General features: G+C 64.9%; 2 protein-coding genes across 3 annotated transcripts; one reads left to right on the forward strand and one right to left on the reverse strand.

Annotated features, from left to right (window-relative positions):
* Window positions 1-86: 86 nt before the first annotated feature.
* On the forward strand, window positions 87-8491 carry LOC118704507 (hexosaminidase D). Of its 2 annotated transcripts, none has more exons than XM_045572279.1 (14): window positions 87-295; window positions 1879-2018; window positions 3434-3543; window positions 3888-3975; window positions 4146-4310; window positions 4639-4822; window positions 5549-5620; window positions 5954-6149; window positions 6745-6827; window positions 7067-7145; window positions 7230-7331; window positions 7526-7615; window positions 8068-8215; window positions 8252-8491. In XM_045572279.1, the coding sequence occupies exons 2-14, from the start codon at window positions 1935-1937 to the stop codon at window positions 8291-8293; spliced, it is 1443 nt and encodes a 480-aa protein (XP_045428235.1). In that variant the 5' UTR covers window positions 87-295; window positions 1879-1934; the 3' UTR covers window positions 8294-8491. The 2 variants fall into 2 exon arrangements, with proteins under 2 accessions (XP_045428235.1, XP_045428234.1); XM_045572278.1 differs by having other exon boundaries at window positions 88-295; window positions 8068-8232; window positions 8269-8491.
* On the reverse strand, window positions 8431-13997 carry LOC118704567 (cytochrome b-245 chaperone 1). The gene is made up of 8 exons (XM_036412383.2): window positions 13926-13997; window positions 13399-13521; window positions 12555-12596; window positions 11995-12068; window positions 11391-11487; window positions 10794-10938; window positions 9295-9495; window positions 8431-9245 (listed from the first exon to the last, which is right to left on the reverse strand). Exons 2-7 carry the CDS (start codon window positions 13481-13483, stop codon window positions 9375-9377), a joined length of 564 nt encoding a protein of 187 aa, XP_036268276.1. The 5' UTR covers window positions 13484-13521; window positions 13926-13997; the 3' UTR covers window positions 8431-9245; window positions 9295-9374.
* Window positions 13998-16004: the final 2007 nt, after the last annotated feature.

The following is a 16004-nucleotide window of genomic DNA, read 5'->3' on the forward strand; positions in this document are numbered from 1 at the left end:
CTCCGCTCCCGTCCCTCCCCGCCCCCCTGGAACCCCGGAGCTCCGAGCCTCCGGGTTGCAGCGCGTCCCTCCTCCCCGGCGCCTCCCCCCGGGGCCCGCGCCTCCTCCCCGGGGCCCGCCTCCTCCAGGGCCCGCGCCCTCCGGTCTGTCCACCCTGGGCGCTGGCACAGCGTGCTCAGTGGCACCCCGAGGCCTCGGGGTGAGGAGTGGGGTGGGAACCTGCCCTGTTAGGACCCTACGATTCTGAACAAGCCGAGATGACCAGGAGGCTCCTTCCTGAGAATTAAGTCGGAAGGTGAGTCATTTGCTGATGTGGGTGTGGGGGGTGTGGTGTGCGGGGTGCGGGGTGCGCGGGGGCTTTGTGGGGGTTTTGGGGGCCCGGCAGGAAGGAAACCTTCCAGGATCTGCTGACCTGAAAAGAGTTCCGCCCCGCGATTCTGAAACCGGGGCGGGAGCGCATCGAAGGCCACTCAGCCCGCGGGCACCGGCGACAAACCTGCGGACCGGCCTGTGGTCCCATGAGAACCGCGAGCGGCCCAGGCCCTGGAAGGACCTGGTGCCTGAGGCTCCTCCCGGAGGGACGCGGGGCCGCCGCTCCCTGCTCCTCCGCCGGGAGCCGGGAGGTTCGGGTTCGGGGCACCGCTGCGGCTCAGTGCCCGGCGGGGGGCGTGCAGGAGGCAGCCCATCGGGAAAGCATCAATGTTCCTCTCCCTCTCCCTTCCTCTCTCTCTAAAAAGCAACAATAATAAAAAATAATAATTCTCACGTGTCCGCTCTTTTTACTCCATGGAGACAGGAGTAACAGGATTTCTGTCTGAATATGAGATGCACACATGACCAAAGCAGATTTCTCAGCTCGCAAGGCTCTTTTCTTTTATTATTTATTTATTTTAATTTCTTTGTTGATTAAGGTATCACATAATTGTCCTCAACCTCCCATTCCAATCCCCCCCCCCACTCATGCCCCCACACCCCTATTGTCCTTGACCCCTGGTTAGGCTCATATGTGTGCACACAAGTCCTTTGGTTGATCTCTCCCTTTACCCCCACCCTCCCTTTGAGGTCCAACAGTCTGACCCATGGCTCCTTATCTCGGTCTGTTCTTGTTCATCAGTCTATGTTGTTCACCATTTCCTCTAGATGAGTGAGATCATGTGCAAGGCCTCTTTTCAACCTATTCCCTGAAAAACTGGTTTGGTTTGTAAGATTTTATTTTATTTTTAAAATATATTTTATTGATATATATAGATATATATATATATATATTATTTTTTACAGAGAGGAAGGGAGAGGGATAGAGGGAGAGTAACATCAATCAGCTGCCTCCTGCACATCTCCTACTGGGGACGTGCCCGCAACCAGGGTACATGCCCTTGACCAGAATTGAACCCGGGACCCTTCAGTCCGAAGGCCAATGCTCTATCCATTGAGCCACACCGGTTAGGGCCAATGGCCTGTTTTAAATCCGGGGCAGTTTTCTCTGACCTAGTGGAAATGTTTGCAGATTCTTCGTACAAGTGGCTGACACCAGCTCTAGAAATGTCAATATTTTTGGTGTTATCTAAAGAAAAACAAAACAGAGGATAAACTTTCTACAAAGACGTATCGTGGGGCCTGAAGTAGTGTTTGCAGACCCCTGCCTGTTCTCGAGGGCCTTTAGGACGGGAGAATTCCTTGCGGGCAGGCCTGTTGCCACAGGCCAGAGCCTCTTACAGGGAACCAGGGCCAGGTCACCCCGAAAGGCAGCGGCCCCTCCGTCGCCAGGAGATGCCCGCCTTGACGTGTGAGCCGTGCTGGAGGAAGAGCTGCCTCCCTGTGCAGAGCAGGCCCGGACAGAAGGCAGGGGACCCTGCTCCTAACGCTGACTCTCTCCCCCAGGAGGACGGGCCCAACAAGACATCTTGGTCGTGTGACTTCCCAACGGAGACAGCGAGATGTCGGACTCCTCGCCCTTCAAGATGCGATTTGTGCACCTGGACCTTAAAGGAGCCCCGCCCAAGGTCTCGTACCTCTCGGAGGTGGGAGCCCCTTTTCCCTCGAGGGGAGCCCCGGGGGGGCCTCAGGGTGTGGACAGTGGCCTGTAGCAGTGTGTGCTGAGACCTCCGCTGCGGGATCTGGCAGGTCACAGGGCAGCCAGGGGAGCAAAAGGAAAAACGGTGAAGAAGCCCCCCAGCCTCTTCCCCGTGGGCTGAACGTGTCCCCCAAGCGACACGTTCCGATCTGGCCCCTGGCCCCCGGACCGGGACCCGGTTTGGAAAGAGGGTCTTTGCAGACGCGGGGGACAGGAGGTGAGGCTGCACGTGGTTTTGTAATTGGCAGTTAATGACCAGTTACCAGCTGTGTGCCGCCTCATAGCTGGTGTTTCCTCAGCTGACACCCTCCTCCCCTCAGCCTGTCTCAGAACGTCTCAGACACGAGAGCAAGGCGCGGGGACAGTCATGTCCGCAGGAGGGGCCACGTCAGACCAGCCCCAGACGGTCCTCGCCGGGGCACAGGCTGCTGTTTCCGCGTCTGCGGGGCCTTCCCCTGTGCCCACAGGGTGCCGTGTCACCCCGAGTGGCGCCAGACGGGAAGGAGTCCCAGCTCTGTGTCCTAGACACGGCCTCGTCCTAGGAACCTTGAGGGCAGGATTCATCTCCTTTGAAACAAAGATGGTGAGCCGAAACCAGTGTGGCCCAGTGGATAGAACATCAGCCTGCGGACTGAAAGGTCCCAGGTTCGATTCCGGTCAAGGGCATGTAGCTTGCTTGCGGGCACATCCCTAGTAGGGGTGTGCAAGAGGCAGCTGGTCGATGTTTCTCTCTCATCCATGTTTCTAACTCTCTATCCCTCTCTGTTCCTCTCTGTGAAAAATCAATAAAATATATTTAAAAAAAAAAAGAAGAAGAAAAGAAACAAAGATGGCCTAATGGGAGAGGAAGGACACCTGTGAGGTAGCCAGGACCAGTCACACCTGTGCTCCCATTTTATTTTTTTAATAAATTTGTATTGATGTCAGAGAGGAAGGGAGAGGAGAGAAACACCAGAGAGAATCATGGATCGGGCTGCCTCCTGCACGCCCCCCACTGGGGATCGAGCCCACAACTCAGGCACGTGCCCTGACCGGGAATTGAACTGGGACCTCCTGGTTTGTAGGTCGGCACTCAACCACTGAGCCACGTCAGCCAGGCCCCACTTCCTCTAAGTTTCCTTCCAGCCGCATACTACCAACCCCAGCCCTGCCAGTCCCCGGTGCCCAGGGCGGCCTGTTCCTGCTGGCCCAGCCTCCCCCTGGCTCAGCCTTGAACGTGTCACTGCATTAGAACGTGTAACTGACATAACACAGTGCACCGTCCAGGGGAGACGCGTCCGGGGGAAGTATGGGCAGAGGCCTGTGTCCGTAGCTAAAGACGCCGAGTGCCGCCGTGGTCACTTCCTCACGCCCTCCCCCCAGATTTTCCCGCTGTTCAGTGCCCTGGGAGCCAACGGCCTCCTCATCGAGTATGAAGACACGTTTCCCTACGACGGCCCCCTGAGGCTGCTGAGGGCCCCGCACGCCTACAGGTACTGCCTGCCCGGCCGCCACCTGCAGAGAAAACGGGGGTGTGGGCAGGACTTCACGACTAAATCCTATGGGGAGTTTGCCCTGGGGTCCGCCTGCCGACCTGCTCTGTCCTATGAGTCCTGGTTCAGCGACTCCAGCGTCCAGGGTTTGGGCGAGAGCAGCTGGTAAAAAGCAAATGTCACTTGAGGCCCTGACAGCCCAGATCCCAGGGCAGGAGCGTCTGTAAGACCTCAGGACGCCTGTGGAGCTTCTCGGTGTTAGCAGGGGTGTTAGCGGCGCAGTTCCCCGGGGGAGCCCGGGGCGTTGGTGGAGGGCCGGCAGTGAGCGCGCTGGCCTGTCTCAGCCCCTCCGAGGTCACGGAGATCCTGCGTCTGGCCGCTGCGCATGAGCTCGAGGTGGTCCCCTTGGTGCAGACGTTCGGGCACATGGAGGTGAGCGGGAAGGTGCCCAGGTGCGGGGTTCGGGGGCGCAGTGGGCGCTGCAGAGACAGGTTCTCAGAAGCCCCTGTGGACAGAAGTTTAGACCCAGACGCGGCCTGTCGGGTCCTGGCATGAGCCTCTCTCCCTGTGTGACACACACACACACACCCGCCCTCCCGCAGTTCGTGCTGAAGCACCGGGCGCTCGCCCACCTCCGGGAAGTGGCGCTTTTCCCCAACACCCTGAACCCGCACAAGGAGGAGGCGCTGGCACTGGTGGGAGCCATGGTGGACCAGGTGCTGGAGCTGCACCCCGGAGCCCGCTGGCTGCACATCGGCTGCGACGAGGTGGGTGCTGCGTCCGGCTGCCTCCAGGCCCGCAGGCCCCGCGTCTCACCTCAAGGCCATCCCCTGCCCCGGGGCAGCTGCTCTCAAATAGAAAAATAGTCCACGCGCCCGGTGGAGCAGGGCTGGTCGTGGGGGCGTCTGGTTCTTCCCCTCGAGCTGCTGTGGAGGGGGAGTTCAGGTCCCGGCGAGGCAGCAGGTTGCCCTGCACTGCCGCCCCCTTCCCTGCCGGTGCCCCTGCCCCTGCCTGGGTGCTCCGACCCCGGTCGGCAGCCTGGTCGCTCCCGGGCGGGCTGGTCCGGAGGCAGACGGCCTGCCTTCCCTCCTCCAGGTCTATTACCTCGGGGAGGGCGAGGCCTCGAGGCAGTGGCTGCAGCAGGAGCAGAACACCACGGCCGCGCTGTGTCTGTCCCACGTGAAGGCCGTGGCCAGCCACGTGCGGACCCAGCACCCGGCCACGACGCCGCTGGTGTGGGACGACATGCTGCGGGACATCCCCGAGGACCAGCTGTCAGGTCAGCGGGCGTCCACGGCGGAGACGCCGGCTGCCGCTGAGCCCGTCCGCTCGGGGACTGATACAAGCACCGCGGCGCTTTCCCCACAGTCCAGTCAGAGCCACGGAGCCCTGGCAGGACGGGAGCGAGCGCTGGGTCCCACCTGGGCGGCCATGAGGCCGGGGCCCTGGCCCTGGGGGTGGGAGGCTGGGCCACAGGGAGCTCTGCTTTCCCTTCCCACCCCCTGGCTCCGCCCACTCAGCCTCCCCGGCCTGCCCTGCCCGGATGCGGGTGAGGTTCCTCGGGAGGTGGGGAGGGGGTTGGGGGGGGAGCAGCAGCCCCTCCAGCCCGGCGCTCGGGCCTGAGGCTCTGGGAGGAGACGGGAGGTTGGTGTGGTCACTCACAGCTCTGGCCAGAGCCACGTGGGGGCCCACCTTCCCAAGGCCCGCCAGCACCCAAGTGGCCACCTGGGTTTGATCTCGGGTTTGTTACAATTAAATCCAATTAGCGCACGTGCCTCTTGGGCCCAGGCCTGGAGCTGGGCAGCGTGCAGAGGGCCGTGCCCGGCGGCTCCGGCTCCGGGGCCGGGCCGTCCAGGGCTGCTGGCTGCTGGCCGCTGGCTGAGGCCTTTCCGCTGAGAGCAGCAGTGCGGAGCGTGTCCTGGGAAAGATGGCGGTGTCCGTCTTTGGCCAGCAGCCGGGGCCGGGCCGTTCCGCCGGCCGGGCACTCACAGCCTCTCGCCCACAGCGTCCGGGGTGCCGCAGCTGGTGGAGCCCGTGCTCTGGGACTACGGGGCCGACCTGGACGTGCAGGGCAAGGGTCAGTACCGAGCCGCTGGGTCGACCCCGCCACCTGACGCCCCGGGGGGGACACGGGGCCTGATTCCTGGCTCCTCAGAGCCTGACCGGCCTCTGCTTCACCGCAGACTCTGCCGGGGCCGGGTCCCGGGGAGCGGCCCCGTGTCCTGCGGCCGGTCCTCACAGGGCGGCCTGTGAACCGGGTCCCCGTGGGGCGGGAGGTGGGCTCCGAGGGGGCGCCGTCCAGCCGTGTGTGGGCTCCGTGGTTCCCACCCGTGTGGCCGGCTTGGTGGCCGCAGCCTCCTCAGCCTCGGCCCCGGCCCCGGCCCCGTCACACCTCGCGCTGTCTCCCCAGTCCTCCTCATGGAAAAGTACCGGAAGAGTGGCTTCCCCCGGATGTGGGCCGCCAGTGCCTTCAAGGGGGCCACGGGGCCCAGCCAGGCCCTGCCCCCCGTCGAGTACCACCTCCAGAACAACCTGCGGTGGCTGCAGGTGGCGGCCCAGGGGCAGAAAGACACCCTGCAGGGCATCGTCCTGACCGGCTGGCAGAGGTGAGGGTGCTCGGGGCCGTCCTGGAGGGTGAGGCAGCGCCCGAGGCCAGGACACCCCGCCCTCCTCGCCACCCGGGACACGCTGGGCCTCTGACCAGGAGGGACGGGCAGATGCTGTGCGGATGGCGGGGGAGCAGCCAGGGCCCCTCACACCCTGTAGCCGCCCCCACTCTGCCCAAGGCAGGCTGCCCTCTGGCCCCCCTGGGACCCCCGTGCCTGTCCACAGTCCACAGCCTCCGTGAGGCCACACGCGGCTGACACTCAGCGGGGACCGGACGGACACTGGCTCTTTACTTCATGCCAGTTGCAAACCTGAGCTATGAGTGGACCCTGGTCCTGGCCACAGGTGCCATCTAGGATTGGGGTCAGAGGAGAGGCCAGGTGGCCCTGGCACCCAGGGCAGCTGGAGGCAGGGCCTTTGAGCCGAACTCTGAGGGTCCAGGGTGGTGACCCAGAGCGCTGAGCCAGGCTGGGTGGCGGGTGGGCCTGCACACCCGGGAGCCAAGGGCGTACCCGGAGGCAGCAGCCGGCTTTCAGGCCGCCTCGGAGCCGGACGGAGCGGGCGCGCGAGCTGAGCGCCCCCTCCTGGGCTCAGGTACGACCACTTCGCGGTGCTGTGCGAGCTGCTGCCCGTGGCCATCCCGTCCCTGGCCGTGTGTCTGCAGTCGCTCCTGCACGGTAAGGCGCTCCCCCCGGAGGCGGGGCTGGCGAGGCCTTCCTCAGCGCCCCCCCCCCCCCGCCCAGCCCAGGCGTCCAAGCCCAAACCCAAGACAGGCGCGGAAGTTGGGGGAACCTGGGGAGGAAGGTGCTTCTGCCTCAGCTGCAGGGACCTTGGGGTGCGGGCGGCTGGGGAGCCGTCTCCCGCCGGAGCCGTCAGTGCCCAGGGCGGTGATGACCTGCCACCTGCTTGGCTCCAGGCGGCTTCTCGGAGGACGTGCAGGCGCAGGTGCAGAACCTGCTGGGGATCCCCACCATGGAAGTCGCCGATGTCACAAGGTGATCCCCCCCCCCCCCCCCCCGCCTCAGCACTGCCCCTCCCCCCACGCCGGGGACCCTCTCAGCGCCCGATTCTCTGTGCAGCGACGGGGCCGGCTCCTTCCCCGGCAGCGACATCCTGGCCCTCGTCACGCACGTCAGCCTGGACCTGCGCAGCTCCGTGAACGAGGTGCTGCAGAGGGACAGGTGAGCGGGGGCACGGGGGCGGCCGAGGGGGAGCTGACTCAGGGATCCTCACTCAGGGTGTGCCCCCCACACACACACCCAGGGTGAGGGCCTGCCCATCCTTCACCAGAACTTTCTGGGGAAACGACTTGTTCAGTGTCCAGGAGACACTGAGCGACCTCCGTCCCTGTGTCCACCGTGTGGCTCTCCCCCAGGTACGTGACCGGCTGGTTCAGCCACTACCACCGCCGGCGGAAGCTCGTCCACCCGGTCATGATCCAGCACATCCAGCCCCAGGCGCTCAGGTAGCCGTGCCTCCCGCCCTCCCGGACGGGCGCCTCTGCCGCTCGGGGCCAGCGCTCGGGGCCAGTGGCTCCCGGGCCTGGATTCTCAGGTGCCCCTGAGCGTTAGCGAAGCCAGGTGTGCCCAGCCTGAGGAGGGAGGTGACAGATGACCGGGCAGGGCCCAGGCTCACCGTGGAGCCAGACACCGGGCCCACAGCTGGCATGAGCCCGAGTCCTCCCTGGCACCAAGGAGACGGGGTCCTGCCAGCCAGTCCTCTGGGCACTGTGCAGACCGTCCCGCTGCAAGAGTGCTGGGCACTGCTGATGGTGTAGGTCTTAGGGAAACCCCAGGTTCAGGAGTTAAACTGAGTCCTCAGTCATTGACTCCCAGCAGTGCGGCAGCCCGGGGCCCGGGTGGGTAGACTGAGGCACGGCCGCTCGGAGCGTGGGCCCCTCACCCCTGCCGGTGTCAGTCTCCTGGGCAGGTGGAGCGCCCTCGCGCATGAGCTGGCGGCCGCCCTGCGCCGTGTGTTCCCCGAGGGCGCCGTGGAGGAGTGGCTGCAGGAGAACGTGCACCCCAGCTTAAAGCAGCTGCAGGCGCTGCTGCAGGACCTGCAGGCCGCCAGCCCCCCGCCCCCACCGGCCAGCCCCCCACCGGCCAGCCCCGACGGCCCCGACAATGCCGACCAGGGCCCCTGAGGGGAGGGGCCTCCCACACCCGTCAGCTCTGTCTGGCCCCACCCTCCTCCTGCTGCGCCCGGACGCCAGGCAGCAGGCCCAGCCGGAGGTGACCGGGGGAGAAGGCGGCTGCACCAGGAAGGAAACGCCCGTAGGGACCCGCTCACTGATCTGCACGTAGAACTTTAATTCTCGTGAAATAAAAAGGAGGAAAAGCTAGAGGTGCTGGCAGGAGCGTGGCCTCTCACCGCCGGGTGTTCACAGGGCCGGCGAGGGCCCACAGTCCCGGGGGGCGGGGCGGGGCTCAGGCCTGCCTGCCTGCCCCCGCCCGGAGCTGCTCAGCCTCAGGAGGGCAGTCCTGCACACTCAGGACTGCCCTGAAAGTTCTGGTGAAGGATGGGCAGGCCCTCACCCTGGGTGTGTGTGTGGGGGGCACACCCTGGGCTCACGTGGAACCCACTAGCAGGTCCAGCAACGCGTTCCCAAGCCCAGGTGGGCGCAGCCCCGCTGAGGGAGAACGTAGACTGCGGTCCGTGTCCCCAGGCAGCGGCAGCCCCACATGCTGCACCGGCTGGGGTGCTCGGTGCCCAGTTCTGTGGGTGCGGCCCACTTCCTGCCCCACAAACAGGCCCAGCTGTCAGGTCTGTCTTCTCAGAGAGGTCCCAGCCTGAACCTGGGCAGGAGGCTGGGAGAACCTCTTCTCGCCAAGTGGGCGTGGCCCAGCAGAGGGGATGGGACAGGAAGGGGAGGGGGTCCGCCCCCAGACAGCCCAACACATTCTGGTTGGTCCAGCGGATTCCCCGGGACGTGTGGCCAGCCAATCGGGGGTGGGAACACCAGCCTCAGGCCCTGCCCTGGGGAGCCCGCTCCCCTCCCCTTTCAGAGGCTGGAGCATGCCCAGCTGGTGGGCTGTGGGGTGGGTCAGCCCAGACCAGCCACACCACTCACACCCACACCACCAGGCTGGGCCACCGGGCTCCAGGAGGCAGGTCTGTGGAGCCCGGTGTGGTTGTGCGCAGAGGGCGGGGGGCTGCCAGGGACACGCTGGGTGGTGAGGGGGGCTGGCCTGCTGAGGCCCCATGGATCCGCGCCGGGTGCCGGGTCAGCCCTGCTCGGCGGGGCCCTCGGCCTCGCTGTCGCTGCTCGGAGACAGCTCCTCGGGGCTCTCCGGGCGGTGCAGGTCCAGGAAGCTGGTGATGAGCCTGGCGATGGCCTCCACGTCACTGGGCCGGCAGCACCGGAGAAAGGTGGTTACCACGAGGGCGGTGCACCCAGAGACCAGAACCGCTCCCCCAAACCATGCACTGCCCACCCGAGAGCTCTCCACCGGACCGGCACCTTCCGTCCGTCCCCATCCTCACCTGGCCCAGCCCCGCCCCGGTCCTGCGGGAGCCCCTGGAGGCCCCCATGCTCTGCCTGTCCTGTGGGACCCTGGCATCGCCTCGTGGTGGTGGCACGCCTGCCCCAGCCTCCCCAGCCCTCTGCCCCTGTGCCCGCCACGCCGGGCGGTCTGTGGCTGTGGGCGAGGGGCCGGGCGGTCTGTGGTGACGGGCGAGGGGCCGGGCGGTCTGTGGTGACGGGCGAGGGGCCGGGTGGTCTGTGGCTGTGGGTGAGGGGCCGGGCGGTCTGTGGTGACGGGCGAGGGGCCGGGCGGTCTGTGGCTGTGGGTGAGGGGCCGGGCGGTCTGTGGCTGTGGGTGAGGGGCCGGGCGGTCTGTGGTGACGGGCGAGGGGCCGGGCGGTCTGTGGTGACGGGCGAGGGGCCGGGCGGTCTGTGGTGACGGGTGAGGGGCCGGGCAGTCTGTGGCTGTGGGCGAGGGGCCGGGAGGTCTGTGGTGACGGGCGAGGGGCCGGGCGGTCTGTGGTGACGGGTGAGGGGCCGGGTGGTCTGTGGTGACGGGTGAGGGGCCGGGCGGTCTGTGGTGACGGGTGAGGGGCCGGGCGGTCTGTGGTGACGGGCGAGGGGCCGGGCGGTCTGTGGTGACGGGCGAGGGGCCGGGCGGTCTGTGGCTGTGGGCGAGGGGCCGGGCGGTCTGTGGTGACGGGCGAGGGGCCGGGCGGTCTGTGGTGACGGGCGAGGGGCCGAGCGGTCTGTGGTGACGGGCGAGGGGCCGGGCGGTCTGTGGCTGTGGGTGAGGGGCCGGGCGGTCTGTGGTGACGGGCGAGGGGCCGGGCGGTCTGTGGTGACGGGCGAGGGGCCGGGCGGTCTGTGGTGACGGGCGAGGGGCCGGGCGGTCTGTGGTGACGGGTGAGGGGCCGAGCGGTCTGTGGTGACGGGCGAGGGGCCGGGCGGTCTGTGGTGACGGGCGAGGGGCCGGGCGGTCTGTGGTGACGGGCGAGGGGCCGGGCGGTCTGTGGTGACGGGCGAGGGGCCGGGCGGTCTGTGGTGACGGGCGAGGGGCCGGGCGGTCTGTGGTGACGGGTGAGGGGCCGGGAGGTCTGGCTGTGGGCGAGGGGCCGGGTGGTCTGTGGCTGTGGGCGAGGGCCCCGCCGGGCTGGCAGTCCCGCCCGTCCCCGCTCACCTGTGGTGGCCCATGACGGCGCTCTGGGTGAGGGGGTGGGAGAAGCCGGTGGAGAAGCGCAGCACCACCACGTAGCCCTTCCCGAAGTAGCGCACCTTCTCCTCCTCCACGTTCACGTCCCGGATGTCGTTCAGCAGGACCACCACTGGGGGGCAGGGCAGGGCAGGCGGGTCAGGGGCAGCGTCCCTCACCTGGGTGTGGGCAGTCCCTTCCGGGCCGCTCTGCAGAGGACCACGCCACGCTGGCCATAAACAGAAAGCGTCGGCCACCGTGTCCGAGGTCGAACCCCAGGAGACGGGCGAGACCCCGACCTCCGGAGTCACAGGTCAGGGGCCACGGTGCAGGGTCCTGCAGCTGCCGGGCGATGGCCAGGCTGGTGAGAAGGAGCATCTGGCCCACGTGGCCCCGAAAGGCCTGCCTGTCCCCCGTCCCTCTGCTTCATCTCAGCGGCTGAAGCCTGAGTGGCCGGGCCATGTGGAGGGGTCCCCACGTCCCCCCATGGGTGGGATACAACCCTGATTACTCAGCCGTCACTCAGCCCTGGCTGCCCCCGCCCAGCCCCGGGTCGCCCGCGTCCCGTCCGTGCCGACGCCTCACCCTGGTCGTGGCCTGCTCGGAGGAGGGTCAGCAGCTTCTTGTACAAGCTGAACGTCTTCAGCACAACCTTGCCGGCGCTCTTGTCGAAGATGGCTTCCTGGAAACGGCCACGGGGTCACCGGCTGCTGGCCGCCGGGCAGGAGCCGCCCACACGATCCCGGGAGGGCCTGGCTCGCCGACGGTCCCGCCCTCGCCTTTCCCATCCCAGTCAGAACCCAAGGCCAGCGCCCACGCTGCTCTGCCAGCCAAACACCTGCCGCCTGACCGAGGCTCCGGACAGGTGTGAGCAGGGGCCTGGGGCCTGAGGCAGGTGCTCAGGTCAAGGTCAGGGGCCAAGGTCACCCAGCGAGGGAACAGGTCAGAGCAGCACGGGGCCAGGCAGCTCAAAGGACCGTGAAGAGGGACAAGGACAGGGTGGCCCCCGAGGAGGCGGCCCGTGTCACTGCGCCTCGGCGACCTCGGGAGGAGAGGATCTGGCTAGGAACAGCCACGAGGAGCTCCGAGGGGAAAAACGGCTCCAGAGGACGCCGTGGCCCAGGAGCAGTGAGGACAGGCACCGAGCCCGGCGCTGTCTCAGCAGGGAGCCGGGCGGCCGGGGCCTCACCTCCCAGTCCTCCAGGTTCTGCACGGCCACGAACAGGCAGCCGGTGACGTAGAAGATCTTCCAGCCCAGGCTGTCTGGGGACAAACAGACGCGGCCACGTGAGAGCAGAGGCACAGGCGGTGGGCCCGCAGGGGTCCCTCTCCCACGACGGCCACTCTGCCTGTCACTCAGGGCCACGTGGGACACACCCCTCCAGCTCCGTCCGCGCTCCCCCTGGCGTCTCCTGGAGACGGGCAGCCGGTCTCTGCCAATCACAGCATGGCTTGTGGAGGGGAGAGGGAGGAGGAGGCTGAGAAGACGGCTCACCCTGCAGCGAGCCTACGCAGATACGAGAGGGCACCCTCTGGAGGAACGTTTTTAGACCCAGGAAAGTGCCCGGATACAAGAGAAGTGCTGGGCGTGAGGCACACAGAAGTGTGGCTGTCCCCGTGCCCCCGGAGGCAGGGGGCGGGCGGTGTTCCCAGAGGCCAGGCCTCGGTGGGCCCGGAGTGACAGGCTTTCCTTCTTTTCCCCGATTTCCATGCGCGAGGAGGTCGTGGGGAGCAGGCGCGGCTTCTCACCTGCACTGTAGTAGGCAGCCGCCAGGCCAATGGACAGGATTCCTGCGGAGAGGAAGCAGGGACCTTGCTGCCTGACCACCACCATCCCACCTCCATCCCGGACGGAGGAGCCCAACGTGGGCGTTACCCCAACAGTGTCAAGTGCGGAATGAAGACAGGACTACTAAAGGGTCACAGCATATCAGCTGAGAAAAACGGAGGAGCCACATGCAGAGTCATGGGAAGGAAAGGCTGGAGGCAGGCAGCTCTGCTTACACCCGCCATCCAGGCTACCAGGTAGCTGCCCAGGTGTACAGAGCCCTCTGATGGGCAGCGACGGGGATGGAGGCCAGGGCAGCCTCTCCCACGTGTGCGAGAAACAGAACATGGGCCTTCGGGCAAAGCAGGTACCTGTGAGCAGGTGCGCAAGAGCAAGTGAAAGGGGAACGTGGCCCGGCCATGTGGCTCAGTTGGCTGAGTGTGGTCCCATGCACCAGAGGGTCACAGGTTCAATTCCCGGTGGGGGCACATGAGGTTGCAGGCCTGATCCCCAGCAGGGGGGCATGAGGCAGCCAGTCGAGGTTGCTCTCTCTCTCTCCCTTCTCTATAAAATCACTAAAAACGTGTTTTTAAAAGTGTATGTGTAGGGTAACATGGGCCTTCCGTGTTAACTAAAGGATGTCAAGTGGTGAACAAGGCAAAACAGACACCCATCATCCATCACAGCACAGACAGGATGAAAACAAACAGGACAGCGGCTGTGTATGGGGGTCGGCAGTAAAACAAGGAAAGCGTGAGTTTCATCTTCACCTATTTTTAAAGTTAGGTTTTTTATTTGGGGTGAAATATGGGAAGAAACCCTTACCGACCAGCAGGGACCAGGACCGGATGCCCGGCGCCCTCTTTAGGTGGAGGCGGGAGCTGGAGAGCGTCTCCACCAGCATGTACATCCCGGGGCCGCGCGGACACACTCTCAGCGGGAGGCCGGCTGCGGAGGGCGGGCGCGCACAGCTGGGGCCAGGCCGGACCGGGCCGTGCAGCCGGGGACCCAGCGGGCCCCCCGATCCCCGATCCCCGGGGTGGGGGCCGCTTCCCCTGTGACAGGCCCTGCCCTGCTCCGCTACACGCACCGCACTCTGTCCGCGGGCGCCGCCCCCGTCTACCTGCCACCTGTCTCAGCCCCCTGACCTCAGCTCCGGCCCCAGAACCCGGCGGGCCGCCCTCGCTTCCCGCGCCGGTCCCGCCAGAAGCCGGAGCTGCGGGGCTCGTCCCGGCGGGACCTGCCGCGCAGCGGCCCCGGCTCCGTCCCGCCCCTGCAGCCCCTGCAGCCCCTGCAGCCCCGCGCCCGCGCCCCCGAGGGCGGAGCCCGCGCCCCCCGCCAGCACCTACCACCGAGAACGCGGACCGGCGGCGCGGGACGGAGCCTGGGGCCACGGGGCGGGCGCTCACTTCCGGGTCTGGGCGGGGGCGGGCCGGGCTTCCGGGGCGGGGCCTGGGGAGCGGGAGGGCGAGCGGAGGGGATGCTGAGCTCGTGGTGGACGCGAGGCGGTGGCGCGTCTTCCCAACGGCCGGGCTCTGGCGCAAGGAGTGGGGAAACGGCGCCCACTTCCGCATTTAATCCCCGGGGAGGAGGGAGGACCGGCCCCGCCAGCCCCCGGGGAGGGAGGGGGAGGACCGGCCCCGCCAGCCCGGCGCCCGGCAGAGCCCGCAGAGCGGCAGGTGCACCGCGGAGCCCGCAGAAGCGGCAGGGCCCGCAGAGCGGCAGGGCCCGCAGAGCGGCAGGGCCCGCAGAGCGGCAGGGCCCGCAGAGCGGCAGGTGCACCGCGGAGCCCGCAGAAGCGGCAGAGCCCGCAGAGCGGCAGGTGCACCGCGGAGCCCGCAAAGCGGCAGGTGCACCGCGGAGCCCGCAGAGCGGCAGGTGCACCGCGGAGGCGGCAGAGCGGCAGAGTCCGCAGAGCGGCAGAGCCCGCAGAGCGGCAGGTGCACCGCAGAGCGGCAGGTGCACCGCGGAGCACTCGGCGACCCGCCCCAGGCAGGCGCTCGCGGCCCCCTGCCTGGAGGCCAGCACTGCGCGGTGTGGGGATGGATTCGGCAGGGTCCGTTCAGGAGAGGGAAACCGCCCCATACTTTGAACAGAGGGTTTAGTCTAATGAATTAACAACTGGGGGTTGCACCAAGGGAGGCTGATAGGAAGTAAACTGGGCTGATAGGAAGTAAACAGAGCAGGCACTGAAGTTTGAATTTGGAGCTGACATATAAAGCATGGATAACAGGCACGATATGCAGAGGTTATTCACTCAGTCTCCTATTTATAGAGATCGTATTTATTTCCAGTCTTTTGCTCTTACCAATAGTCATCAAGATTTTAACCAAATCAGATATCTCTTGCTCCCTTATTTAATATTAGTAGAATGCCAGTGCAGACTTCATATTTAAATGCTTATAATCTAGAGGAAAACGTGGAATTATGCAAATAACAATATGCAAAGTGGAATTTTCCAGGGTATCAACTTAACAAACACAAACCAGCCCTAGCTAGCTTGGCTCAGGGGATAGAGCATCAGACTGCGGACTGAAGGGCTCTAGGTTCAATTCTTGTCAAGAGCACATAGCAGAGTTTCATGCTCAGTCTCAGATGGGGGGCGTGCAGAAGGCAGCCGGTCAATAATTCTCTCATCACTAATGTTTCTAATTCTCTCCATTTCTCTCTGAAACCAATAAATATATATATTAAAAAGAAACACACAAATCTAAATCAATTAAATAGAGATTATTGGAACATATTGGACCTTATTTAGACCCAACTTAAACTAAAAAAAGAATGAGGTGCTTGGGGAAACCTAGACACTGACTGCATTTTTTTCAAAATATATTCTTATTGATTTCAGGGAGGAAGGAAGAAAGCGAGAGAGATACAGAAATGTCAGTGATGACAGAGAATCATTGATTGGGTGCCTCTGGCATGCCCCCCCCCCCCCCCCCGAGGATCCAGCCCGAAATCCAGGCATGTGCCCTTGACTGGGAACCAAATCCGGGACCCTGCAGTCTGCAGGCCCTCGCTGTATCCACTGAGCCAAACCAGCTGGGGTGACACTGACTACATTTTTAAATGAAATTAAGTGCCTGTACTTTGCTTTCTTCCCTCCCCTCCACACTATGGCATTCTTTGTTTTCAAAACATTAACAAAAGTATATACAGCCCTGACTTGTTTGGCTCCGTGGACAGAGCGTCAGCCTGCAAACTGAAGGGTCCTGGGTTCAATTCCAGTCAAGGGCATGTACCTTCATTGTGGGCACGTCCCCAGTAGAGTGTGTGCAGGGGGCAGCTGATGGTGTTTCTCTATCATCGATGTTTCTGTCTATCCCTCTCCCTTTCTCTCTGTAAATATATATATGACTACCTAAAATTATCCTCTTATTCATGCTGAAATGGAAGATATCTTTCTAGTGGTGCTGACATAGATTTAAGCA

This window comes from Pipistrellus kuhlii, unplaced genomic scaffold (genome assembly GCF_014108245.1).
Source record: "Pipistrellus kuhlii isolate mPipKuh1 unplaced genomic scaffold, mPipKuh1.p scaffold_m20_p_44, whole genome shotgun sequence".
NCBI lineage: Eukaryota > Metazoa > Chordata > Mammalia > Chiroptera > Vespertilionidae > Pipistrellus > Pipistrellus kuhlii.

What these genes read in the sequence shown, in the direction of transcription:
- LOC118704567 (XM_036412383.2), bottom strand. Translation starts at nt 13,483, where the DNA reads ATGTACATGCTGGTGGAGACGCTCTCCAGCTCCCGCCTCCACCTAAAG. An exon ending in GTCCTGGTCCCTGCTGGTCG is followed by an intron (nt 12,597 to 13,398) that starts GTAAGGGTTTCT and finishes TCCTCTCCGCAG; the next exon opens with GAATCCTGTCCATTGGCCTG. An exon ending in CCGAGCAGGCCACGACCAGG is followed by an intron (nt 10,939 to 11,390) that starts GTGAGGCGTCGG and finishes CCTGCCCCCCAG; the next exon opens with TGGTGGTCCTGCTGAACGAC.
- LOC118704507 (XM_045572279.1), top strand. Translation starts at nt 1,935, where the DNA reads ATGTCGGACTCCTCGCCCTTCAAGATGCGATTTGTGCACCTGGACCTT. An exon ending in GAGGTGCTGCAGAGGGACAG is followed by an intron (nt 7,332 to 7,525) that starts GTGAGCGGGGGC and finishes GCTCTCCCCCAG; the next exon opens with GTACGTGACCGGCTGGTTCA. An exon ending in ATCCAGCCCCAGGCGCTCAG is followed by an intron (nt 7,616 to 8,067) that starts GTAGCCGTGCCT and finishes TGCCGGTGTCAG; the next exon opens with TCTCCTGGGCAGGTGGAGCG.